Below are 27,685 nucleotides of genomic sequence, written 5' to 3' on the forward strand. Positions count from 1 at the left end.
CTCCTTCCCCTGTCCCCAAATGCAGCTACATCCTGTCCCAGGGAATGTCAAGATCCCACAGGCACTTCCTTGGCCACTGAGAATGGGTGGGGTGCGGGTTGGGGAGGGTGTGGGAGGCCCCACCCCCAGCCCCTGTGGAGCCTGCACAGCCTCAGATCCCATCCATCTCCTGTCTGTGGCTATGGCCTCCAGCTATAAATAGGGGCTGTGATTCTATTTTCTTTAAAAATAAGCACCAGACTGTGTCACCACAGGCCCAGAAAAGCACTCCCTGGCTGGGCAGGGTAGGGACATCGTGTCCAATCCCCTGCCCCTGGGCACAGCAGAAAACTGGGAAGAAGCCTTGGAGGTGAGACCGGGTCGGGGAGAGCTAGTCAAGCCCCCAGGTGCAGCCCTTGCCAGCAGTCCACCATGTGGCTGCCCTTCTCACCCCGCTGGGCCCTCCCATCTTCCTTTCCCATCTCCCTTCACCAAGCAGCCCGTCTTGTCCCAAGATTCACAGTGTAAATGGAAAGAGGTAACAGTGACATGAATCCTCAAGCCACAGCTGAGTACCTTTGCATTCCCGATGCAGAGGAGCTCTGGGCTGTGGGGAAGGGAGGGGAGAACTTTCCTGAAGGAGCATGAGGCCATTTCACAGGCAGAGAGGAAAGAAGAGCTGGCCAGGTAAAAGGCCCTGAGCAGAGGTCATAAGCTGGGACCTAACAGGTGTAGATGGAAAACAGACCAAGGGCTGGTGAGGGTGATACATGGGGTATTCGAGGGAGGTGCACAGGAAAGCATGCGGGGCAGGAGCAAGGCCACCCTGCGCCCGACATCAGTGCTGTGCCAGAGGGCAGCCACTGAGGGCTTCTGGGCAAGAGAAGGGTGATGGACTGGTTTCCATTTTAGGTTAACTGTGGCCACTAGGAGCAAAACAAGCCAGAACATTTATTAAGCCAGGCAAGGGATGGTGGCCATCTGCCTTGTGGGACAGCACAGAGGAGCACAAGGGAGACAGAATTTGAAGGAGAATTTAAGGGTAGGATGGGCGGACCATGAGGAGGGAAGAGGAGAACGTCTGAAACAGCTTTTACATTCCTGCCCAGAAGTAGGTGGATGGAGAGGCCTTCACTGGGTGGGGAGTAGGCTCGGGGAGAGATGACACTGACTCTAGCTTGAGATGGGTGGGCTTAAGTTTGAGGGCTCCTGGGGGTGTTCCTGGTATTATAATGTCTAGGGGGCATTGGCAGGTGCCAGAGACAGAGATACGGGGACCAGAGCAAAGAGGCGGTGCCTGAGGCCGGGAAAGAGATGAACCAGGGAGTGTGGCAGGTGGGCATAGCTCGGAGGCGCCGACAGACTGGGGGGTCTGCAGAGTTAGTGGGGGTGCTGGAAAGGAACATGCGCCAAGAGGATTCAGGCCTATGGCGGGGACCTCAGTCTGGGGACCTATGGGGCAAGTGGTTAGCACAGAGGCCACCAGCAAAGACAATGAGGTCACCTGGTCTGCCTTCCCAGGCCACACCTTCCAGCCAGCCTGCCGCCCATACAGGAGCTTCTGCTTTTCCAGTCTGCTGTCAGCTCTGCCGATAGAAAATCATCCATACGGGCCAAAGGCCACCTCCATTTGGTCCTCGGATTCCCTTCGATGCTGATGCTTCCTCTGTCAGCACTTGCGTGTGATTCTGGATGACAGATGTCCTGGGCACAGGACACAGGCTCTGGGCTCTGTCCTCAAGAGCTTCCAGTGTGGCCAGACCTGTGGTCCCTTAGGCCAGAGGTAGCTCTGCTGTAACCACCGTAGTAACCACATCTTTCCACCAGCCAGTTCCCGCTGGGCTGGGTGGGCTGAGCTGGCCAGGGACCAGGCGTTGGTGTCAGTCTCCCTCCCCGGGTCCCTTTCCACAGGTGGCAAAACTGAAGCCAGAGAGAGTATGGCAGCATGTGGCTCTGAGAGTGTGTGTGTGTGCGTGTGCACACACATGTGTGTGTGCATGTATGTTGTGGGTTGGGGGGAAGCTGTGTCCTCTGTCTCCCCCCGGTCTCCTGAACATGGGACCGCTGTCTGTGGGTCATCCTACATCCCTTTCCTGTATTCAGATGGGAGAAGCAAGGCAGAGATAGTGGTGGCTTGTCTAAGGCACAGCCTGTTGAGCGCAAGTCAGGTCAAACTGGTCCAGACCTCTGTCCAGACCAACAGTCATGGCTTCCACTGTCCTCCCATCCCAGTTCACACACTCACTGTCTCCAAGCCCAGTCTGCCAGGCTCAGGGAGGCCCTGAGGCCCCTCTGCAACAACCTGCCCTCAGCTGTTTCTCATAGGAGGGCAGAGCAGAAGGGATTCTGCCGGAGCGGGCGTGGCCCCTCAGGCTCCTGGCAGCGAGCTTCGCACCCTAGATGGAACCCAAACCTCCCACCACTCCAGCCTCTTCTCTGACCTCTGAGATCTCAATGGGCTGGTGGGTCAGGGAGAAATGTTCTTCAGGACTGGCTCACTTATCACTGTTTTCTGGAACGTGCCATCCTCAGCCAGTCCTGGGGAAGGTCCCTCCCTGACACACCAGACCCAAACCCAGACCCTATCCAGCCACGCTGCCAAACCACTCATGGAAAGCCAACGCTTCCCGCTGCCTCACTCCCACCCCCTCCACCCCGCTCCCCACCCGCCTCAACCCTGAAAGAAGGAGGCTTGAGGACAGGAAGGGAAAAAGCGTGTCTTCCCCAGGCGGGGGGCCAGTTCTCACACCCAGGCAGATGTTCCACTTCCAAGTTCCACATAACAACCAACACCCCCTTCTCTGTGCATGCCCTCCCTGAGACCCACAGCATCACACTCCGCACTGCTCTTCAGGCCCTCACGCAAGTAACTGCCCTCCTTGCCTCAGTTTTTACACCTATAAAATGGGAGCAATCTCACAGGGACCCTGCTGGGAGTGGGGGGCTGGGCAGGCCCAATGCCGGGCCAGCTCTCTCGCTCTTCTTTCCAGAACCACTATCTTAGCCTGGTCAACTGAGAGGCCGGACCCATATTTCCTTCAGAGCCAGGAAAGCCAGGGGGAGGAGGATGCGAACGAGGGCCTAGAACTCCTCCTGTATAAGGAGGAAAATACGAGGCGAGGAAAAGCCTCTCTGAACTGCTCCAAGCCACAAAAGTCCCGCCCTTCCATGCCTGGAGCTTGGAAAACAGCAGGCCTCCACAAACACTCCGCTGCTGGCCCTGCTTCCTCCTGCCCCGGCCTTCCAGCCGGAGTGGACTCTGGGCTGCTTCTTCCAGATAAACCTCTCATTTCCACTCTCACATCCTCTGTGCCCCACCTGGTCCCAGGGTAGGGACACAGGGCTGAGAGCCCGGGGCACCAGCCCTGCCCCATCAGCATCTGTGGACCAAGCTCAGCACCCCATCCCACTGGTTCCCTGCTTCCTCTCCAGGGGCACTCGCCTTCCAGAGGGGGTCCCTAAATTGGCCATGTTCCTCAGTGTATGCCCCATGGCATGGGCGGCCTCTAGGCACTTGGTCAGAGGACCAGTAGCTGACGTCAGTGACCAGGGTCAGGAAGCCATCGTTCTGCCCGGTCCTCCTTGGCCTGGCAACCAAATACAAGGCCAAGTACCCTGAGATTGAGTCCTGTGGCTCAGTAGTTCTCAAAGTGAGGAGGGACAGGGCCGCCTTAACCACCACTGAGGTCCTGTAGTGTGGAGAGGCAGAGACAGTGGCCTGCCCACGAGCACAGGAGCCTAGTAGAGCCACTCTCCGCTAGGGCAAGCTGTTGCCTCCCGAGAGGAACAGGAACAGCTGCTGTATCGAGTCCCCTGTGACACTGAACTAATCTGCTGTTGTTCCTATGGCCGGGCCTTGTGGGCGCTGGCACGCCCTGCATTGTGGACTCAATCGGAACCAAGGATGTAGGCAGTGAGCGCTGAGGATCCGCGGGCAGCCAGCCCTGGCGAGAGGTGAGCCATCTTCAGCCTGGCTCTCGCAACCCCGATGTCACCACTGCGGGCAGGTTATGTTGTGCCTTTGGTCTGACATGAAGTCTGTCTTTGTAACTCTGCCCCTTGTTACTGTTGAAGGCAACAGGCATGGGGAAAAGTGAAAGTTTGGGAGAGCCGACCTTTGAACCTTGGCGGTGAGGGGGCTATTAGGACATGCTGAAGGACAGGACATGCTGAAGGACAGGCTGACACCTGAATAGACACAGTGACAGCTTCTCCATTGCCCAGGAGTCCAGATAGAGGTGGCTGGCCAGGAAGGGCCATGGTCCAGTATTCAGAGCACCAAACCCTCCCTTGTCCCGCACTCAAATCTACCACCGCCTACTGTGCAGGGGTGTGGGGTCTGCGCTGCTCTGTGGAACTGAGTCCTCATCCCAGGATGTTTGCTCTCCCAGCTCTGCAGTCAGAGGGGACAGCACAGGGAGAACCAGCCCCACCAGCATGTAAATCAGAGGGAACTTTTCACCCCACTCCTGCCTCCTCAGAGCTTCCCTGGCTTGGGGGACAGAGCACTGGGGATCTGGCATGAGGTCTGGAGAGCCTGGTGACCTTAGGGAGGGCCCAGCTGCAGGGGAAGGGCACCCGGCCCACCCCTGCTCTCACCTAGGGCCACTCACACACACATCTGTGAGGGAAAACAAAGAATCCTTCATCCGTGCTTTGGGCTTCCCAGAACACCCCACCCCTCAGCCCCTCAGATTCCCAGTCAGTGGGACTCTCCCGGTCTCACCCCCTCCTGCCGAGTCTGGAACCAGGATCTGTCATTACTGGTGACAAAAGCTATGGTGCAAGAGTCCACCGTCACCTAGAGCAGGAGCCCCTCCCTCCCCACTGGCCAGTGTCGCCCCGTCTACCCCCTTGACCCGGTCCACAGTAGCACGCACACTGCCCACATCCTGCCTTCTCCATCTCTCACAGGTTTTTCCTCCTCCATCTCTCTCAGGCCCCAGTCTGGACCCTTAAGTTCAGTTTTTGTGGAGGGTCTTTATTTTCCATTCTCAGTTTTAGTATCTTTCCCAGGCTTTCTGTCTTTCCCCAGGTCGGTTCTCCTTCTCTATGCCCATCACTCCACTATCGTATTTGTGAATGAATGAATGAATGAATGAGTGAGTGAATGAATGAATGAATGAATGAATGAATTTACATCATTCCACCCTCTCTTCCCACCCATCTCCCAGCTCCTGCTCCATCCTGGAACCAATGTGTCCCTCCTCAACACACACGTGTCCGGGTCTCCCACCACCCACCCTGACTGTGGGCCCAGGCAATCCCCACATGCCACCCTGCCCAGAAGCTCTGGGCTCCACACTCTCCCTTATAAAGCCAGGCAGCAGCAGACACCAAGGAATGCTGCCGTTGCTCATGACGCATGCTGGCTGCAGGGCTGCTGGCTGCCTCCAGGCCACCAGGAATGCAGTTGGAGCTGGCACGCAGGGATTGACTGCCAGGGAGGGGTGCGCTGGGGCGGAGGTGCCCAGACAGGTGTCAGGGCCAGGACTGCAGGTTTTCTAAGAAGTGGAGGCCAAGTGCCCCACCGCAGGCAGAGCTGTAGAGAACCCTGATGGTGTGGAACCCATCAAGCAGAAAGTGGGGGTGCAGGGCTGACTAGTGGAATCGATCAGCCGGGAAGAGGGGACCCAGGACTGAGGAGGCAAGAAGCCCAAGCCAGGCTCCCTAGACTGTTCTGGAACAAGGGTGATGCTCCCGGCTATAGCCAGGATGGGGCAGAGGGAAGAGGGGAGGCAAAGACAAAGACAGGGGGAGATGAAGAAAAGCACAGGCAGAGACAGGCAGCAGGGCGACTGAGAGGCCAAGACAGAGACAAAGACAGATGGGACAGAGCCAGGGAGACGGTCTGGCTAGCCCTAGGGACCCTGAGGACTCAGAGAGAGAAGGGTCTGCAGCAGCCCCTGGACAAGAAAGCCACCCATGTGTGAGACCCACCCTTAGCTAGCCTGGGGTAGGGACCGCCTGATAAATACATACTCTGCTCCTTGTCCCAAGAACCTGTTGACGGGCAGACAGTTGGGCATCATGATGAAAATAAGCCTCATGTTTGTGGTCCCCCAGGAGCAGGAACGAGGTTCCCATTCATAAACATCCTAGGAGTGCCCCCAGGGAGCCAGAAGAGACCCATGGAACCGTGCTCTGCAAGAGGGAAGCTGGCTTGCTAGGGGCCCATGTGAGAAGGGGGTTGGTAGGGAAGGACACAGGCTCTTTCTGTGTTCCCAGCCCTTGTCTTGGGAACAGGATAGAGCCACCCAACCCTGGACCCAGACAGCAGTGCCCTGTTTGTGGGCAGGAAGGGTGGGATATTATGGGTCTTTTCCACCTTCAGTAAATGTCTCGGATGGATGGGCGCTGAGCAGGAGGGGCAGGAACCTTCCAGAAACACAGAGCTCCTTTCACGGAGCTGGCGCAGCCTAGTCATGGTGGATAGGCACCGAGGGGCAAGACAGGCCTGGGCACAATCACCGCTCTGTCCTGGCAGCTCCCAGCCCACACACGCACACATGCACAAACACACAGCCTTACATAAATCCTAAATACACCCAGCAGCCACCCACACACTTGCACACACATGCAAATACACATCTCTGTAGCCCTGGACACATGTCTTTTTCCAGTCAGAGAAACCCCTACTGGGGGGGGCTCTTCCCACGCCTTCACTTATCCCTAGACCCTGTGGCCATCCTGCTCCCACCATTCAGAAGGACTGGCACCACCCAGGCAGCCCACAACGTGAGCTCTCTGCATACCCATGTGCAGATGCCGGAGGGACCTCCATCACTAATCCCTAGACAGGAGGAGGGAGGAGTGGAAGGGAGTGAGTACTCACTTCACAAAATAGTGAACTGGAGACCTGCACGGAGCCCTTCTCCAGCTGCTGCAGGCCTGAGCTGGTGTTTTGATGAATCATGGGTCTTCTTCACCCAAAAGAGTCCAGGGAAGGTCTCCAGGCAGTGCTAATGCCTCCTCTCTTCCCCCACCACCCAACACCCCACCAGGCCACTAAGCTTGGCTTATGCATGTTACCTTTCCCTCTACTGCTCTGTCTTCAACTTTCCAGAACCTATATATTCCTGGCAGGCTCCCACTTGTCCTTACTACCCATTCTCCTCCCTCTCTGCGCCTCTGCACCCCCCAGGAAGCCCTTGGGGATTGACCCCCTAGTTCATTACTTCTTTTTTTTTTTTTTTGATCCTCACTGGAGTACACACTTAACTAATTTTAGAGAGAGAGGAAAGGAGGGAGAGAGAGATCAATGTGAGAAAGAAACATTGATAGCTCCCAATGGTGAGTGGAACCTGCAACCCAGGCATGTGCCCTGACCAGGAATCAAACCTTCCGCCTTTCAGTTTATGGAACGACGCTCCGACCAACTAAGCCACACTGGCCAGGGCTAGCTCATTACTTCTTTATCCTGCACCCCCTATCCATTCAAAGTCCCTTTCCCACTTCCCTCCCTCCAGGACAGAGATTCTAGGTTCTGGCAACTGCAGCGCCACAGAGACAGTAAGAGGAGCAGAAGAAGGAGACCGGGAAGTAGGGGTGGTGGGGGTGTAGGGGGGACTGTCAGAGTTTCCAAAACCCTGGCCAGCAAGGCCTCAGAAACCTCCGTTGCGGCAGGGTGGAGGGGCTGCCTGGCCTACGCACTCCCGGCATAGCACAAGGCTGCTTGTATGAGTCCTTCCCCGCCTGGTCTCACTGGAAACAGCAGGGCCCAGCCCCTCAATGAGCCCATTCAGACTCCAGCCTTCTGGAAAGTACCTCTACTTCCTGCTGCCCTCCCCCTTAGGCGTGGAGAACCCAGCCAAACTGGCCTGCTCTGAGGGGACTAGAGGCAAGTTGCTCAGTGGTTAGAGCCAGCCAGCTACTTCAGTTCCTGCCTGGTCCAGAGCCCTGACCTTGGCCATGCTCACAAGGTTTATATCCACCTTTAGCAAAAGGAAGCATGGATGGGTATGTGGGCTCAACTCCCATGCAGGACTCACTCCTTATGGGTGGCAGGCAAGGAAATGTTTAGCAACAGCCTCTCTGAGAGACAGGGAGCTCTCACTTGTCACACTGGCCTCTTTCCCTGGTATATTCTCACCAGGCAACATCACCTGGCTCACAAAATCTCTAAAAATTTAGTCAGCTCTTGCCAGTTGCTATGATCTCTGGCCCACCGTGTTGGTGGCCCTGTTCTGCAGGGCCCACATTCCCCACCCTCTGCTCTGTGGCTGCCCTCAGTGTAGTGTGCTGTATTTTGTTCTAAAGAATCAGTGTTCTGCTTAGCTGGGTAGCTCAGTTGGTTATAGCATCATCCTGATACACCAAGGTTGCAGGTTCAGTACCTGGTCAGGGCACATACAAGAATCAACCAATGAGTGTATAAATAAGTGGAACAACAAATCTCTCTCTCTCTCTCTCTCTCTCTCTCTCTCTCCCTCCCTCCCTCTCTTTCTCTTTCTCTCTAAAATCAATGAATAAAATTTACAAATACGAATCAATGTCCTTGCAGATAAGTCGCCCCCATAGGTGCGCCTCACCTGTCAGTCCCCTGGCCGGTCCCTCACCAACACTGAGGTCTGCCGGGCTTGCCAGACCACGAGGCCCAGATGGTTTTTCAGTTCTTATTTGACTCGTTTAGCTTCCAGACTAAGGCTCTGATGTTTCCAACAAGTGCTGGCAATGGAGGTGATTAGAGGGGATTTTGGCCCCACCCAGGGAGGAGCCCCTCAGGTGGTGCTGGCTGCTGTAGGGCGCGCATCCCTCAGACCCTCCGGTGGCTGCCTCTGCAGACACATGTCCACCGATACAGGGTGGCCCAGGACGAGCAGGCATGTGGCTGGTGCCAGATCACCCCTATAAAAGCCATCAGCCTTTATTCACACACACATGGTTTAAGTGAAGCCCAGCAGAGATGAATCATCTCTTTAACCCCTTCCTGTCTGCCCTTCCAAGCCCTGGACATCTGCGGGACAGACTCAAAGTTATATTCGGCCCTAATCGCCACAAAGAAATAGACCAGAAACTGTGGCAGCTGGTTGGAGGACAGGGGAGGCTAACTTTGGGAAAATGCCTGGAAGGAGGTATCAACTTAAAAAACGGAGGTGTCCCTGTACGAGACAAAGGGGACTCTGCGCAGTAACCTTTCTGTCTTGGGAGGCCCACTAGCCTGCCCAGCAGACCTTCAGCATCTCCTAGGCCTTGACTTCAATATCAGACCCAGGCTTGGAGAACCCAGCTGTTGTCATTCCTTGCTTCTTGGCCATGGTGGAAACAATGGGACCGGATCTGATTGCTCATCAGGGACCATTAATAGCTCTATAGCAGGATGCAACATGGAATGATGCAGGAAGTTTTGGCCCATTTGGGGTCCAGCACTGCATATGGCCTCCATCTGGCTTTAGAACCTTTGTTCCTCGGTGGACTCAGGCCAACAAGCTGCCTCTGCCACCCCCCAAAGGCAGCTGGGAGCATGGCCCAAGAGAAAAGCAAGGATGGGTGGGCTGCCTGACACCACCACCACCAGGCCCCAGCCATGGCCCCAGCCCACCTGCAGATGTAGGGCAGAGTATGGAAAGCATGGCCAGAGTGTAAGGAGCACTCAGGAGAAGGAATCTAAGCTGGGGTCATTTGGGTTCTTCTGGAACTCCAGTCCTGCGATCTGTGAACACCAGGCAGGCGATCATGCCAATGATGGTTTCCCTTTGGGCCAGGGAAGGGCCAGACCCAGGATGGAGATTCGGCTGGAGCCCAGGGGAGGAGAGCCATTGTTGGCAGAGGCCCCTGGCCCTAGGAATCTCTGAAGAGGAGACCCAAGTTGCTTGGAATTGCTGGGTCTGGCCTTCAGAGGTAAGATCTACGCTGGGCACCTTACAGCCACATGGAAGAACCATGAGGGTGTGCCAGCATAAAACCCTTCCCTGAAGCCCACCTATCCACTTTGTAGCACCTCCCCTTCCCCAGGCAAGGGCCTGAGACTTGACCAAGACTCCTGCTCTCACACAGCCTCCTTCTTCGGTGAAAACCACCTGGAGGTGTTTGTGGCCACAGTTCTGACCAACATAGACCTACAGCTGCAGTTCTCTACGTCCCAGCCCGAAGCCCTACTTCTTCTGGCAGCAGGCCCAGCCGACCACCTCCTCCTGCAGCTCTACTCTGGACGCCTGCAGGTCAGTGACAGCTCCCTGCTGGACTCTAGCTTTCAATGGCCCCTAGCAAGCTGTGTGACCTTGTGCAAGTTGTTCTCACCTTGGGGTCTCAAGTTCTCTATTGTGAGATGGACCACAGTGTTCCAGAAGCTGTGAGTCCCTCCTGCTCTCCAGCCTCACTTCTCACCACAACTGTAGCTGGCCCTCTGGGTGCTGATAGCACTGATGGCTTTCAATTCCCTGGTTGTCTGTGGTCTGTCACTGCCAGGCCTTTTCTCACTCCACTCCTGCCTGGTGCCTGTCTCACTCACTCCCTGCACCTGCCCCCTCTAGCCTATCCTTGAAGTCTCAGTGTGAACACTCCACCCACCCACCCCCACTGCTAACCTAGGCTCTGTATAACACTGATCATGCCACAACCTTCTCATCTTTCCATTTCATCCTTCAAGTCACCACAAGCTATACTGCAAGGATTCTCTGGCACTCTCTTGAGACTCCCCACTAACCATGAAGGGTTTGAGAACCCAAGGTCTTAGTCTAAGTGAGAGCCATCTGTGTCCACACCCCACTGTGGCCTAGTCATCCACTGGTCCATCTGATGCTGCCATTGTTTCTCACTGTCATAAGGTGTCACTGTTGAACATGCCTGGTACAGCCCGGTGCTTATAACCTTCCTCTCAGTCAGAAACAATGAGGCCACACCCCTACCAAGGGGCTCCATACTTGGACTCCCAAGGTCTCAGTTCTTAATGGTCTGCTATTTCAGCTCCCCAGCTCTGCTACCAACCGTCCTGCCATCTGGTTGGGGGGAGCACTGCACCAGAGTCGGCTCTGGTGTCCCTGTCTTGTAGACAGAACCATGTTCCTCTTCTCCCCCCAAGGATCTCCCCTCACCTCAGGTCAGGGAGCTTTTCTTACTAAACCTCTACCACGCAGAGCCTCTGACTGGGCTCCCCGTCCCTGAACAGTGAGCCTGGCTGTCTCTGGGACTGCCACCCCCACCCCCGCCCCATGTTTGCCCCACTCAGGGCCCTCGGCAGAGAGTTTCCAGGTATCCCAAGGCAATTTTTCTGTCACCGCTCACCCAGAAAAAGGGGGAAGAATAGCCCAAGTTGGTGGGGCTCAGTGCTATTTGGTTTGCCAGCCTGCAAACCAAAAGGTCGCCTGTTTGATTTCTGGCTGGGGCGCATGCCTGGTTTTTGACCAGGTCCCCAGCTGGGGGCATGCAAGAAGCAACGGACTGATGTTTCTCTGGCACATTAACATTTCTCTTCCTCTCTTTTTCCCTCCCATTTCCTCTCTCTAAAAAAATAAAATCCTTTTCAAAAAAAGAAAGAATAAAAAATCCAGGTTGAATGTCTAGGACAGCATCTTCTAGATGTCAGTTCTTTGTGGGCAGGGACTGCATCTGACTCATATTGGGGTCCAGAGCTGTCCAGGCCTCCCAAGGATAACTCTGGGGAGTGTTTATGGAGTGAGGGAAGAGAGCAGGAAGGAGAGAGGGCTGGCAGGAGAAGCCCTTGTCCTAGGCCCTCCTCCGCGGACCCCTAGCATGCCTGGGGACCAACTCTGCTTTTCCAACAGAAGTGATAGACTCACGGTGCTGTCTTCCCCAATCCCTGTCTCTCCTCAGGTCAGACTTGTGCTAGGCCAGGAAGAGCTGAAGCTACAGACGCCGTCAGAGATGCTGCTGAGTGACTCTGTCCTGCACACAGTGGGGCTGAAGGTATCTGACGGCTGGGCCCGGTTGTCAGTAGACGGGCTCCTCAACAGTTCAGCCCCATTCCAGGGGGGCCCTCTGGAGGTCCCCTATGGGCTCTTCGTGGGAGGCACTGGAAGCCTGGGCCTGCCCTATCTAAGGGGAACTAGCCGCCCCCTGAGGGGTTGCCTCCATGTAGCTACCCTCAATGGCCACAGCCTCCTACAGCTACTGACCCCAGACGTGCACGAGGGCTGTGCGGAAGAGTTTTCTGCTGGTGATGAGGTGGCTCTGGGCTTCTCTGGGCCCCACTCACTGGCTGCCTTCCCTGCCTGGAGCACTCAGGTTGAGGGCAACCTGGAGTTCACACTCACCACGAGGAACCAGCAGGCACCCCTGGCCTTCCAGGCAGGGGGCCAGCACGGGGATTTCATCTACTTGGATGTATTTGAGGGCCATCTGCGGGCTGTGGTGGAGAAAGGCCAGGGCACTGTGCTGCTCCACAACAGTGTGCCTGTGGCTGATGGGCAGCCCCATGAGGTCAGTGTCCACATAGATGTTCACCAGCTGGAAATCTCTGTGGACCAGTACCCAACACGTACTTCCAACCGTGGGGTCCTCAACTACCTGGAGCCTCGCGGCCGTCTCCTCCTCGGGGGGCTAGATGCAGACGCATCTCGCCATCTCCAGGAACACCGCCTAGGCCTGGCGCCAGGGGCTGTCAGTGTCTCCCTGGTGGGCTGCATGGAGGACCTCAGCATCAACGGCCAGAGGCAAGGGCTCCGGGAAGCCTTGCTGACTCGTAACATGGTGGCCGGCTGCAAGCCTGAGGAAGACGAATATGAAGAGGACGCTTATGGCCCCTATGAAGTTTTCTCTACTCTGGTACCTGAGGTTTGGCCAGCCATGAAGCTGCCTGAGCCCTGCGTGCCTGAACCTGGGCTGCCTCCTATCTTTGCCAACTTCACCCAACTGCTGACCATCAGCCCCCTGGTGGTGGCTGAGGGTGGCACTGCCTGGCTTGAGTGGCGGCACGTACAACCCACGCTGGACCTGAGGGAGGCTGAGCTGCGCAAATCCCAGGTGCTGTTCAGTGTGAGCCGCGGGCCACGCCACGGCAAGCTAGAGCTGGACATTCCAGGTGCGCAGGCTCGGCAAATGTTCACCCTCCTGGATGTGGTGAACCGCAAGGCCCGCTTCATCCACAGTGGCTCCGAGGACACCGAGGACCAGCTGGTGCTGGAGGTGTCAGTGACGGCTTGGGGACCCGTGCCCTCCTGCCTCCGGAGGGGCCAAACTTACATTCTGCCCATCCAGATAAACCCTGTCAACGACCCACCCCACATCATCTTCCCGCACGGCAGCCTTATGGTGATCCTGGAACACACACAGAAGCCACTGGGGCCTGAGGTTTTCCAGGCCTATGACCCAGACTCCCCCTGTGAGGGCCTTACCTTCCAGCTCCTCAGTGCCCTGGCTAACAGCCCTGTGGAACGCCGAGACCAGCCCGGGGAGCCAGCGACCGAGTTTTCCTGCCGGGAGCTAGAAGCGGGCAGCCTTGTCTATGTCCACCGTGGTGGGCCTGCCCAGGACTTGACATTCCGGGTCAGCGATGGGCTGCAGGCCAGCTCCCCAGCCACACTGAAGGTGGTGGCTGTCCGGCCAGCCATTCAAATTCGCCACAACACGGGGCTGCACCTGGCCCAGGGCTCCGCTGCGCTGGTCTTGCCCTCCAACCTGTCAGTGGAGACAAATGCTGTAGGGCAGGATGTGAGTGTGCTATTCCGAGTCACCGAGGCCCTGCAGTTTGGGGAGCTGCAGAAGCAGGGGGCAGGAGGGGCAGAAGGCACGGAGTGGCGGGCCTCACAGGCCTTCCACCAGAGGGACGTGGAGCAGGGCCGAGTGAGGTACCTGAGCACCGACCCACAGCACCGCATGGAGGACACGGTGGAGAAGCTGGCCCTGGAGGTGCAGGTGGGCCAGGAGATTCTGAGCAATCTGTCCTTCGCAGTGACGGTCCAGAGAGCCACCGTGTGGATGCTGCAGTTGGAGCCACTGCACACTCAGAACACCCAGCAGGAGGCCCTCACCACAGCCCACCTGAGGGCCACCCTGGAGCAGGCAGGGCCAAGCCCCCCCACTTTCCACTATAAGGTGGTTCAGGCCCCCAGGAAGGGAAATCTGCGGCTCCAGGGCACACGGCTGTCGGAAGGTCAGAGCTTCACCCAGGATGACTTGAAGGCTGGTCGGGTGACCTACGGGGCCACAGCACGTGCCTCAGAGGTGGTTGAGGATGTCTTCCATTTCCGTGTCACAGCTCCGCCGCACTTCTCCCCAATCTATGCCTTCCCCATCTATATCGGCGGTGACCCAGATGCTCCCATACTCACCAACGTTCTCCTATCAGTGCCTGAAGGTGGTGAGGCTGTCCTCTCTGCTGACCACCTCTTTGTCAAGAGTCTTAACAGTGCCAGCTATCTCTATGAGGTCATGGAGCAGCCCCGCCATGGGAGGTTGGCATGGCGGGGGGCACAAGATAAGACCACCACAGTGACATCCTTTACCAACGAGGACCTGCTGCATGGCCGGCTGGTGTACCAGCATGATGACTCCGAGACCACGGAAGATGACATCCCGTTTGTGGCTACCCGCCAGGGTGAGGGCAGTGGTGGGATGGCCTGGGAAGAGGTACGTGGTGTCTTCCGAGTGGCCATTCAGCCAGTGAATGACCACGCCCCTGTGCAGACCATCAGCCGCATCTTCCATGTAGCCCGGGGTGGGCGGCGGCTGCTCACTACAGACGACGTGGCTTTCAGCGATGCTGACTCCGGCTTTACTGATGCCCAGCTGGTGCTGACCCGCAAGGACCTCCTCTTTGGCAATATTGTGGCCGTGGATGAGCCCACGCGGCCCATCTACCGCTTCACCCAGGAGGACCTCAGGAAGAGGCGAGTACTATTTGTGCACTCAGGGGCTGACCGTGGCTGGATCCAGCTGCAGGTATCTGACGGGCAGCACCAGGCCACCACACTGCTTGAAGTGCAGGCCTCGGATCCCTACCTCCGCGTGGTCAATGGCTCTAACCTTGTGGTCCCTCAAGGAGGGCAGGGCACGATCAGCACAGCTGTACTCCACCTGGACACGAACCTAGACATCCGCAGTGGGGATGAGGTCCACTATCACGTCACAGCTGGCCCACACTGGGGGCAGCTGCTCCGAGCAGGCCAGCCAGTCACAGCCTTCTTTCATCAGGACCTGTCGGATGGGGCCATTCTCTACAGCCACAATGGCAGCCTCAGCACCCATGACACCCTGGCCTTCTCTGTGGATGCAGGGCCTGTGCACACAGATGCAACCCTGCATGTGACCATTGCCCTAGAAGGGAGACTGGCTCCACTGCACCTGGTTCAGCACAAGAAGGTCTTCATCTTCCAGGGGGAGGCGACTGAGATCAGAAGAAACCACCTGGAGGTAGAGGGCTGGGTGGTGAACAGGAATGCGGGCCTTCCTGCCGTGTGTGCTTGGATGTTCCAGGTGTGCCTGTAGTGGTTTCCGAGTCGGGTGTACACGCACACCTTGCATATGTGTGTTGTGTGCCCGAGGGTTTCTGGGGAATTTGTTGTACATAGAGCTGCCTATGTGTGTGCATTGTGTGCATTGTGTATGTTCCACATGACATGTGCCTATGTGTACATGCTGCAACTAACTGTGCAGATTCCTGGGCCTCACCCAGACCCCAAAATCTCTGAAGTTGAGCCTCAGAATCTGTATTCTACTAACGATAATTTCTCTGAAGAGTTTTCATGGAAACAACTTTGAGGACTGTAGGCCTTGGAGACAGCCTTGGCTGCGCCCAGGCTCCCATTGCCTCAGTTCTTTTCCCAGACCTCGGGCCAGGACTCACGGTCTGGAGAGGGCTGCTGACCCCCCAGAGACTCATGGAGCAACGGTGGGCCTCCCAGCAGGCCCACCAACTTGCTATGTGACCTTAGGCCAGTCTTTTGCCCTCTCTGGGTCCTATGCTCTTGTACTGCTAATTTCTGAGCCCCTTGCAGTTCTGGCTGGCTGGACTTTGAGGCAGAATGTGACTAAACATGTCTGGCATCAGGCTGTCTTTGCCCTGGAGGAAGCAGCATTTGAACCAGGTTTTGAAGAGTCTTCTTGGGTTTCAATAGCAGGGAATGGGGAGAACCGCAGCACAGGCAGAAGAAACAGTCCAGGCAAAGGCACAGAATCAGGAACGTTAATTTGGGGGTGATGATCAGATGAGGGAGCACCCAGCAGCCCCTGGTCTGGGCTGGGTCTGCAAGCTCCGCAGAGCCTAGAGTGTCTGCGGAGTGAAGAATGGAGTGCTGTCTGGTGGTGAGAAGTGGCAATAGCGGGGGTGAGACTTGTGTGTGTGTGTGTGTGTGTGTGTGTGTGTCTGTGTGGGACGACTGTGTGTCCTTGTTCAGACATCAGCGTTTAATGAGATTATAGGTTTGTGTCACTGAATCTGAGGATGTGTGACTGTGTACATCTCAGGGAATGTGTCTCAGAGGCCATGATGGCCCACTTCTGTGCCTCTGGTGAGTCCCCCCGACCCTCTGTTAACCAGGCAGCCCAGGAGGCAGTGCCGCCCGCAGACATTGTGTTCTCAGTGAAGACACCCCCGAGTGCTGGCGACCTGGTAATGTTGTCTCACGCCGCCACTGTGGCCGAGCTGCGCAGCCTGGACCCCGTGCGGAGCTTCTCTCAGGAGGCAGTGGATGCGGGCAGGGTCCTGTACTTGCATTCCCGTCCTGAGGTCTGGAGTGACTCCTTCTCCCTGGATGTGACCTCAGGCCTGGGTGCCACCCTTGAAGGTGTCCACATGGAGCTGGAGGTGCTACCTGCCACCATCCCACTGGAGGCACAGAACTTCAGTGTCCCCGAGGGCGGCTCCTGCACCGTGGCCCCTCCGCTGATCCACATCCCCAGGCCCTACTTCCGCATGCTGCCGGACCTTCGCCTGCGGGTGCTAGAGTCACCCCAGCACGGGATGCTGCAAAGAGAGGGAGACCCTCAAAATGAGACCCTCAGTACCTTCTCTTGGAGAGAGGTATGCTGTCAGGGAAGCACTGGGGGACAGCCCAGTTCTGGGGGCACAGTGGGGGAGCCCTGGGGGTGACCAGTCTGGGGATGTGAGCAGAGAGGAAGCATGGAGCCCACCTTTGCAGAGCACATCTGTTTCAGATGCCTGGGCTCATTCTTTCTTCACTGGACAGGTAGAAAGGACCGTTCCCCATTTCCTTCATCCCTTTATTCCTTTCCTCTGGGAGAGAGCGTTGTCCCCACCTGCAGAAACTGAAGCTCTGAGGGACTCAGCCTCCTCCCCCTCCCAGAGGCAGAGTAGAAAGAGTGCTGACTGTGACTTCTAGCTCCTGGCCGGCCCATAGGTGGAGGAGCTGCTGATCCACTATGTTCATGATGGGAGCGAGACACAGACAGACAGCTTCATCCTGGTGGCTAATGCCTCAGAGATCAACCGCCTGAGCCATCCGGTGGCCTTCGCCATCACCATCCTTCCTGTCAACGACCAGCCCCCAGTCCTCACCACAAACACGGGCCTGCAGGTGAGAGCAATCTAGGACTTCCTCCCGCTTCCCCTCCCGGAGAGAGCCCAATGCACAGCTTCCCCATCTCTGAGTATTCGTTTTCCCCTCCTTAGAATATCCCTATTCTAAGGGATACACTGCTGCATGCCTCACTGGGTTGTCGGGGAGAGAGAAGAGCTATTGCGCTGGAAATGGAACACAGGTGTGAGGCTTTTCCCTCAGACACTTTGGAAGACCTGTAGACAGCCTTACGAATGGCCACACTTGGTCTTTCCAAGACTCACCCTCAACAGGAGGGATTTTCTATGGCTTAGGACCAAACTCCTGAAGAAAGTGTTTTCAAGCCCTTAAGGGCTGACTCCAGGTGCATTCCCCACTTCCACCCTCAGCAAGTAAAGCTCACAGCTTGGTTTCCCAAGCCCCTGCCCCCTACATTAGCCAGCTCCAGCACAGGCACCCTGTAGCCACAGGGCACAGCGGTGGTGTGGCTACCCAGCAGAGGTGAAAGTTGAGGCCCAGACAGATGACAGAACTTCTCCACAGTCTCAAAAGTAGTTATAGGTGGAACAGAAAGAGTGTGGCTTGACCAAGGCCACCCAGCAAGCCAACAGATGGGTAGGACCTTGAATGCTGACTTCTAGGGTGTGGGCTGCAGGTCAGCAGGAGCCTTGGAAGCTTCAAAAAAGGGCTGACAAGCTGTCTGTGACATGAACATTGGGCATTTTGTGGGATAGTATGTGCCGGCCAAGAGCAGCCTGGTGATAGGGAGACCAGCAAGAGCTGTGAGGGCTGAGGGCTGAGGGCTGCCCAAGGACCACGGGCAAGTCAAGCTCTGTGGAAGCTCAGCCACCAGGTGGTGCTATCCACCTTGTTTGCTCCAGGAACCTCTATGCAAAGTGACCCCCCTCCTAGAGCTCTAGCAGGGGTCAGCCTGGGGCTGGGAGAGGGAGCCCTGCATCCCAGAGGGCTCAGTTCTCCAGCTATGGAAGCCCCTCCCCAATACTGCTCCCAAGTTGCTACCTCAGCAGGACAAGTACCAGGGCTCTGGGAACAGATCCTGCCCTGCTGGCAGGTGGGAGGCTGAGGGGCATTCCCCTCCACTCTGAGCATGGGCGGGGGTGGGGAGGGCGTGGGGGGTGCATTTTGCATCCAGCTGTCCCTCACTCACCCTTGGGGGCTGCTAACTGCCTTCATCCCAGTGCTGCTTCAGCTCTTCCTGCCTCCCACCCACTCCCTTACCCGGAAGGGAAGCCCATTTCTAAGTCTCCTAGGCAGGCAAAGTCACTGTCCCCATAGAGTGGCCAGCCCCTGCCCAGCCCCTGCCCAGACTCACTATGGAGGCTCTCAGGGACACCTGCCCTGCCTGAGAGACAACCAGACTGAGCAGTGCTATTGATCGAGCTTGGGGGCCTTTAGGGGTGAGAAGTCTGCGAGGTAAGAGCTGCGAGCTTCCTGAGGTAGAGGCACAGGAGCTGCCCTTGAGGGACAGTCAAGATTAGGGCAGAGGGGAGCAGGGAGCCTGGGTGTGGGGGCCCTGGGACAGCAGGGAAAGGTAAATAGTGTGGGGCACTTTGTGCAGGGGGGGCCAATATGGCCCGGTGGGGGCAGAACCTTCACAGGCCTGTGTCTCCAGATGTGGGAGGGGGCTACTGTGCCCATCCCTACGGCAGCCCTTAGGGGCATAGATGGTGACTCAGAGCCCGAGGACCTGGTCTACAGCATCGAGCAGCCCAGCAATGGACGGGTAGTGCTGAAGGCGGCACAGGGCACCGAGGTGCACAACTTCACACAGACCCAACTGGACAGTGGGCTCGTGCTGTTCTCACACCGAGGTGGGTGCCGAGAAGGGGGGGCCCTATGAGGGCGGGGCACCCCGAGGGTGGGCATGGACAGTGAGACCCAGCTCTATCTACATCTGACCTCAGGGGCCCTGGATGGAGGCTTCCGCTTCAGCCTCTCTGATGGCAGGCACACCTCGCCTGGACACTTCTTCCGAGTGACAGCCCAGAAGCAGCTGCTGCTTTCACTGGAGGGCAGCCAGAGGCTAACTGTCTGCCCAGGTGGGTCTGCCAAGGGCGGGTGGCATGCCGGGGTCAGGGTGCCTCTCCAGCAGCCTCAGGCCTTGCCCTGGCTCCTGGAAAAGTCTGACAGACCCCTTTTGCCTCTCACAGGGTCTGTCCAGCCGCTCAGCAGCGAGAGCCTGAGAGCCAGCTCCAGCACAGGCACCGACCCCCACCACCTACTCTACTGGGTGGTGCAGGGCCCTCAGCTTGGCCGGCTGTTCCACACCCAGAAGGGCAGCAGTGGGGAGAGCCTGGTAAACTTCACTCAGGCCGAGGTAAGGGCCCAACTCCACAGCCACAGCTCAGGTGGCCCACTCTGCCATAGACTCACACGTGGACATGGGTACTGGCTCCAGCATCATTTGCACGCTTCCCTGGGCCTCCTGTGGTCAAGGTCATGCATGCCTTGCCCTCCAGAAGCCACTGAGCCCAAGCACACAGGGCTTACTGTTCCATAGTGAGAGAGAAGTATCACCATAAAAAACATCCAAACCTGTAAGAATTTTTATGAGTTTATTTGAGCCAATCTGACAATTGCCTGGAAGCAAAATCTCAACTGATTAAGAAAATGCTCCATAAAATGGCAGTTATTTTATACAACAGAATCCAAGGGGAAGCTATAGGGGGTTACATAAAATTCACTGATGATAGATTAGGGAGGCGAGGGAAAGCAAAGTAGGGAAAACTCTGGGATTGGATAAAAAGAATAGACACATACTTCTTTTACATAGACCAGTATAAGACACTTAACAGTTAACAATCAACATGGTAGTAAACCCTGGCTGGTTGGCTCAGTGGATTGAGTGCCAGCCTGAGAACCAAAGGGTCACTGGTTCGATTCCCAGCCAGGGCACATGCCTGGATTGCAGGCCAGCACCCCAGTAGGGGGCTTGAGGAAGGCAACCACATATTGATATTTCTCTTCCTCTCTTTCTCTCTTCCCCTCACTCTAAAAATACATAAGATCTTTTAAAAAACAACATGATAATAATAACAATATAATCTTGCTGGAGATTGTGCCCTGAGGGGTCTGGAAAAAGGTATTACTCAGACATTCCAAAGCTATGTTATCATAGGTATGAAAAGACCATAGACAGGCTCAGTCAAGGAGGATACCAGCCTAGGACGTGACTACCTGCCATGACTCGCTTTTAGTTAAGAAATTTTAATTCCAGACCATCCTATGTGGTTACTTTAGGTCTCTGAGTTTGTAAGGTTGCCATGCAAGGTACAGGCCTCCCCTGAGCTTGTCAGGTTTAATATGTGGCCCCCTTTTCGTCCACACATCCCCCTTTTGGTCATACATTAATCCAAAGCATGCATCGACGACCAACCTTTTGGTTGGATAACAGAGTCCCACGGTGTTAGGAAGCCTCATTCCTAGAAGTCTTAGTTTGTCTTGCTGAGCAGTGGACCACTGGGGAGGGGGCAAGACTATAACCCTGGATGGAATTCAAGGCTGCATTTTTCTCAGAAAATGAAAAGCAGATAAATGGGAGGCAGTCAGGTCTTAATAAAGGTCTAATGGGCCTTTATTAAGAAAAACGCTCTGGCCCTGTCTGGGGTGGTTCAGTGGATTGTAAACCAAAAGGTCGCTGGCTTGATTCCCAGTCAGGACACATGCCTGGGTTGCAGGCCAGGTTCCCAGCTGGGGGCGTGCAACAGGCAGCCTATTGATGTATCTCTCGTACACTGATGTCTCTCACCATGTCTTTCTCCCTCCCTTCCCCCTCTCAAGGAAGGAGGGAAGGAGGGAAGGAGGGAAGGAAGGAAGGAAGGAGCTCTAGATCATTTCTAACCTATCGGCTATCCTGACCCAGGTTTTGCTGTCTGTCTCACTTGTCTGTATTTTGCATCTACTATACCATTTTCTTAGTTTGAGGGCACACCATACACCTTTTCAGTTTTCACAATCTGACCATGAGATGGGTTTCTATTTACTATGGCCCATGTCCTTCCCACTGGAAGCACTCAGGTGTTATTATTCATCTGATTCCTCCTAGTTGTGCGATTGGAAGCTGTAACTTTAAGGTTTAATCAGGGCCAAGGCTGTAGACACAATGCTGTAAATTACAATTACCATCTAAAACTCCAGAAGCCAGAAGGACAGTAAGTTTTTTTCTTAAGAGAGAGAAACATTGATTTGGTTCTCCATTTATTTATGCATTCATTTGTTGATTCCTATATGTGCCCTGACGGGGATTGAACCTGCAACTGTAGCATATGGAGACGACACTCTAACCAACACAGCTATCTGACCAGAGCCAAGAGTTTCCTAAGTAAATGTCTGGTTTCTTAGCAGCAGTTATAGAGGGCCGTGTTTTTATAGCCATTTCAGCTTCTATAGTTAGTATTCCTGTTATCAATGAGTTTGGGTCTTTGTCTCCTGGATTAAAATAATTTAGACCAGGGACAATGATAAAAGCAAAGGCAGATATATTGAGGTTCTGCAGAGGGTGAGAACACTGAGATAGGACCTCAAGTTCTGTACCCTAAATGTGGGGCTTAGGGATTTTTATCTTTGGGAACACGGAAGTTGCTGGGGTTAACCAAACAGCGTATGGTTTGGCTGGCTTTTTCCTTTTTAGGAATGCTGGGGTCCCACTGAAGTCCAGGTATGCATCAATAAAGAAAGGCATTCTGGGATTGTGCAAGACTTATTATGGGATGCAGGAAGGGACTTCCCAACCGGGTATTGAGTTTGTCTCTGGGGTTTGTGACTTGGCATTACATCTGAAAAACAAACTTAAAAGAAGTCATGGTAGTTTCTGTCCCATTGTTTTAAGGCTGCCTATTGATGACTATTAGAGTTCCAATAGGGCTTGACTTAATGGAACAATTTTGGGGAACATTTTATTCTACCTGTTTCAGTCCCTGTTGGGTTAGGGGGTAAGTATAGTTCCATAATTAGGTTCTGACATTTATACATAAAATTTATTTATTTCTCTTTCTTTCTTTCTCTCTTTCTTACTGTCTGTCTTTCTTTCTTTCTGAGAAACAAAAGCCAAGTTTATTTCTTCATTTCTTGCACTTAAAATATTTCTCAATGACATCCTTTGCCCGAGACTCGGCAAGAAAGAGTAAATTTCTTTCTTTTTTTTTTTAAAGATTTTATTTATTTATTTTTAGAGGGGAAGGGAAGGAGAAAGGGAAAGAAATATCAATGTATGGTTGCCTCCTGTGTGTCCCCTGCTGGGAACTGGCCCGCAACCCAGGTATGTGCCCTGACTGGGAATCAAACCGCGGTTGCAAGCCCGCACTCAATCTACTGAGCCACACCAGCCAGGGCTAAATTTCTTTCTTAATATTCCTTTTCCACTAACTTTCTACGAAAACAGCTTATTAGGACAAACTACTTCCATTTAACTTCTCTTAAAAATATACACGTCCTTTTCCTTCTCTTTCCAATAGCATTTCTTCTAAATTTCAAAACAGAAACCATAAAAAAAGGTATTATTGATAATACAAAAGTTACTTTACACACCTTCAGCAATTATTAACATCTGGGCTGTACACACAAGGTTTGAGAAAAGCCTAAAGAACAAGTCCAGTTACTATTATTATTACTAATGTTAGCAGGCAGGTAAGAACAATCAAGCAGCCTGACCAGTGTGGCTCAGCCGGGCAGCATCCCACAGAGTGAAAGGCCCCCACTTTGGTCCCCTGTCAGGGCACACGCCTGAGATGCCAGCTTCATCTCCAAGCTCGGGGCACTACGAGGCAACCAATCAATGTTCCTCTCTCATATGTTTCTCTCCTCTCTCTCCCTCCCTTCTCCTCTCTGTTACAATGAATAAATTAAATCTCTTTTTTTACATCAAAGTTCAGCATCGATTTGTAGGTATAGAGGCCTTGTCAGTGTCTTGAGATAGCTGTCTATCTCTGATGTCAAAGGCCCCTCATCCTTGAGAAGTCTTTGATCTTCACGGTAGGTGGAGGCAAGTGTCAGAAACAGGGGAATATGTCTATTCTAGGTTAGGTGTCTGATAAGATTTCTTCCAACAATGTTGGAGAGAGTCTTTAATTAATGTGTTTTCTTTTTCCAAATGGACGAAAGTGTCCTGCTTGTAAGTTGTTGTCTTCGAGGTGTTCATCACTTGGGAGCACACTATGAAATGATTGTTACTAATTGATCAGTCTCTGTAGGCTGATTAATGAGCTGGTGATAATAATGCAGAATGTCTCCTTTCAGAAAAGTTGATTTGCATGTCCCTTCATTCAGACTCCTAGAGTGGCTGATGACTACTTCATAAGGAAAAATGCTATGTTTACCAAAAGTAGATTTCAGGTGGAGGATCAGTATAGGGAGAGCTTTTAGCCAAGGGAGATTAAAAACTTCTGAAAATTACCTAGTTGAGTTTTAATAGTACCATTTGTATGTTCCACCAATCCAAAGAAATGGGGGTGATAAGCACACTGAAAATGATGTAGAATGGGCCACATACTACAAGTGAATTGCATTATTTGCTCAGTAAAATGCATCCCTCAGTCGCAGTAACTCAGAAGGAATTCCCCAACTGGGAATTAATTTTTTCCTAATAACTACTGACCATAAGGCTGTTGCTTTCCTGCAGGGAATGACTGAACCCATACAAATCATAACTAACACATATTCGTATTCATGAAATGACAGCATTTGAATAAAATACAATTACTGTCCCTCAAACGGATCTAGAAAAAGTGGGAAATGTTCTTGAGACCCATGGAATGATTTTCCAGGGTAATTATTAGATATATAAAATCTGCTGTACACCTAATGGGCTGCAGTACCAGTAATGCTATTTACTCCATGACATCATCTTTCAGGACTCTGTTTTAGCTCATGCACATGTTAAGGTACAGGTAATTAAGCCCCAGCTGGTAAGATTGGTTTCTGACCGGGTCCAAGCCATATCTGTTTGCCTGGGACAGAGGTTCCCTCTTTTTGTTCCCATATTCTCTTTTCTTCTGCAGCTGTCCATTGAAATTATACAAGAGAGTCTTTCGTTGGTTTAGTAGAAAGCAAGAAGCAATCTCAGGTTTGGATAATTTGACCGTTTGATGTTGCCGGTCTAGCTGCAGCATCAGCTAAATAACTTCCTTTTGCTTCCATGGTGGCAGTTTGAGAATGTCCTGGAATTTTTGATAATTGCCAATTGTTTTAGTTTCTGTTTGGCACTAATAATTCTGAAGCCTACTTTCCATTCATTATGAGCTGTCCTGAGAAAATTAAGACTTGCTGCTTTAACAATATTCTAAAGTTATGAGCTATGCCAAAGGCATAGCTACTATCGGTGTAAATATTGGCGATTTGATCTTTGGCCAATGGACAAGCCCAAGTTAGAACCATTAATTAGGCTTGTTGGGCAGATCTTATTCAGTTAAAGAAGAATCTTCAATTGTGTCCACCAGGGAAGTTATTGCATATTCAGCTCAGTAATGTCCCTGTTCATCTTTCAAAGATCCATCTGTAAATAAAGTCAGCGTTATCAACAGGTGTTTCCTGTAAACTATTCCTAGGAACAAGAATGTGATCAGTAAACAAAACGCAACTGTGGATGTCTCCATCCTACAAAGAAGGTAGCAAAGTCACTGGGTTAAGACTGTTACATAGAGTTCCAGTTAGGTGCAGAAGGCAAGAGCCAGCCAACTGACAGACCGTCAGTGTGATAAAAATTTAGTGAACATTTACTGGTAACAGAACGGGGAATATCAACAAAGGAGAGCCTATAACTGTCTTTTCTGTTTGTTTGCATAACATGTCTACAGCAGAGGTGGCTGTCATGCAGGGAGGAAGCCATCTGTCTAGTTGCTGACTATCATATCCTGTAGGTCTGTGATGATCACCATGTTTGAGTTTAGACTTCTAAAGTAGTTCCTTCATTTTTATGTATAAAAAGTTATAAAGTTTATAATTCAGGTGTCCCAGAATGGGAGTTGTAACTGATTCTTTAGATTTTACAGGTTGTTTTCCTTCTGGGTTCCACTGAATTAGATCAGGTCAATTTTATTTTGATAAAACATATAAAGGCTGGGACATTACTAAAAAATTGGAATTGTCCTGTCTGGTATGGCTCAGTGTATTGAGCACTGGCCTGCATGAGAACCTACAGGTCACTGGTTCAGTTCCCAGTCAGGGCACATGCCTGGGTTGCGGGCCAGGTCCCCATTTGCGGGCGTGCAAGAAGCAACCAACTGGTATTTCACTCCCTCTTTCTTTCTCCCTCCCATCTCCTCTCTCTAAAAGTAAATAAATAAAATCTACAAAAAAAACTGGAATCCAACTGTGACTATATCCAGTCAAACCCAGGAACTCTCTAAGCTGTTTTTTTTCCCCTGCTGTTCATTTCTTTGTTTTTAGAAGAGGAAAAGATATTATTTCTGAGGTAAACAGAATCAGAACTTGTCCCTTAATATCCTGTGTCCCTTTATAGCAAGTTGTTGTAATAGGTAAATTATGTCCACTTGGGAATCTAGTAATTTCCTGCAGCATAAAAACTGAATCATCTACATATTGGATTAGAGAAGGATCTCTAGGAAATTTAACATCATTTAAATTAGCTTTTCATAAAAATTATTGGTTGATTTTAGGGAGAGGAAGGGAGAGAGAGAAATATTCGTTTTTGTTGTCCTACTTATAATATTTATGCATTCACTGGTTGATTCTTATATGTGCTCTGACCAGGGATCAAACCAGAAACCTTGATGCTTCAGGACAACACTCTTACCAATTAAGCTACCAGACTAGGCTAAATCAGCTTTTAGTATCTAAGACATGAGGTGGGACTCTGCGTATCTTCCTGGAGAATTACTATCCAGGTAAATTTGTAATCTTCCCAGGTGAAAGCAAAGGGGTATTTCTGAGGTTTTGTTGTTGTTGTTGTTGTTGTTGTCTTACAGAAATGCTGTAAAGGTGCTGTGTAAATACTTGCAGTCCACAGGAATAGCTGATAATAGGTTTTATGGGTTAGAAACTATAAGATGTTTGGGAATAACTATTTAAAGCTAGGAGATTCTGTACAGATCTCCATCCTTTCCCACTGATTTTTTTTTTTTTACTAAAAGGATAGAAGAATTACAGGGCTTGTATGCGGAATTATAAGGCCCTTTTAAAAAGTAATCTTGTATTGGGCTTAATTCCAGCTTGTGTATAAATGATATCAGTGACTGGAAAAGTCCTGAAGTTGACCCAGAACATCCTGTACAAATGTTCAGTCTCAAGACTGTATTTCTCCGGTGGAAGTTCTTTTAAAATCATTATCTTTCCAGTTGGTTCAGGATCTGATTTATTTATTTCTAAATACATTTCCCCCTCTGGAAAAAGGATATGTGGGCATCATGGTTTTAAGAAAATCTTACCTATCAGGTGAATTGGGGCAGATTCAATTAGCAAAAATATATTTAATATACTGCCACATAACATTCCCTAGTTGGAGGGGACAGGTTCTGGCTTATTTATTTAGCTTAAAAGATTTTTATTTATTTATTTATTTATTTATTTATTTATTTATTTCCAGGGGTGGGGAGAGAAAGGAAGAGGGAAAGAAACATCAATTGGTAGCCTCTCACATGCGCCCAACTGGGGACCTGGCTCACAATCCAGGCATGTGTCCAGACTGGAATCTAACCCGTGACCCTTTGGTTCACAAGTCAGTGCTAAATCCACTAAGCCACACCAGCCAGAGCCAGGTTCTGATTTAAAAACAGACATTGGTTTATTAGATAGCCCTACCATTTGCACAGAATCTTTATTTCAAGGGAGGAGTCAACTACATTTGGTTTAGTTAAGACAGATAAAACAGGCCCTGGCTGGTATGGCTCAGTAGATTGGATGCCAGCCTATGAACCAATAGGTTGCCAGTTTGATTCCTGGTCAGAGCATATGCCTGAGTTGCTGGCCAGGTCCCCAGTTGGGGGGCACATGAGAGGAAGCCAGTCAATGTTTCTGTCCCTCCCTTTTTTACTTCCTAACCCCTCTCTTTAGAAAATAAATAAATAAATAAATAAAATCTTTAAGAAAAGAGAGAGAGACTTCTGGCAAAGATGGTGGCATAAGTAGATACACTTTGCTTCCTTGCACAACCAAAATAAGGACAAGAACATATTTAAAAACAAAAAATAACCAGAACTGTGAGAAAATCATATGAAAGTCCAACAACCAAGGAGTTAAAAAAGAAACATTCATCCAGAGTGGTAGGAGGGGTGGAGATGGGCAGCTGGGGCAGGGAGGACTCAAGGCGAGGCAGCAGT

At 52.4% G+C, this 27,685-nt stretch overlaps 1 protein-coding gene across 2 annotated transcripts in view; it reads left to right on the forward strand.

Annotated features, from left to right (window-relative positions):
• The window catches only part of CSPG4 (chondroitin sulfate proteoglycan 4), a 51,187-nt gene that overhangs the window by 9,666 nt on the left and 13,836 nt on the right, over positions 1–27,685 (forward strand). For both annotated transcript variants that reach the window (XM_037131128.2, XM_037131120.2), the window contains exons 2-8: positions 9,976–10,139; positions 11,752–15,288; positions 16,415–16,897; positions 17,235–17,411; positions 19,027–19,225; positions 19,319–19,453; positions 19,565–19,731. In XM_037131128.2, coding sequence (XP_036987023.2) covers positions 9,976–10,139; positions 11,752–15,288; positions 16,415–16,897; positions 17,235–17,411; positions 19,027–19,225; positions 19,319–19,453; positions 19,565–19,731 — 4,862 coding nt within the window. The remainder of the gene's footprint in view (positions 1–9,975; positions 10,140–11,751; positions 15,289–16,414; positions 16,898–17,234; positions 17,412–19,026; positions 19,226–19,318; positions 19,454–19,564; positions 19,732–27,685) is intronic.

This window comes from Artibeus jamaicensis, unplaced genomic scaffold (assembly GCF_021234435.1).
Source record: "Artibeus jamaicensis isolate MK-2021 breed Jamaican fruit bat unplaced genomic scaffold, CSHL_Jam_final scaffold_286, whole genome shotgun sequence".
Taxonomy (NCBI): domain Eukaryota; kingdom Metazoa; phylum Chordata; class Mammalia; order Chiroptera; family Phyllostomidae; genus Artibeus; species Artibeus jamaicensis.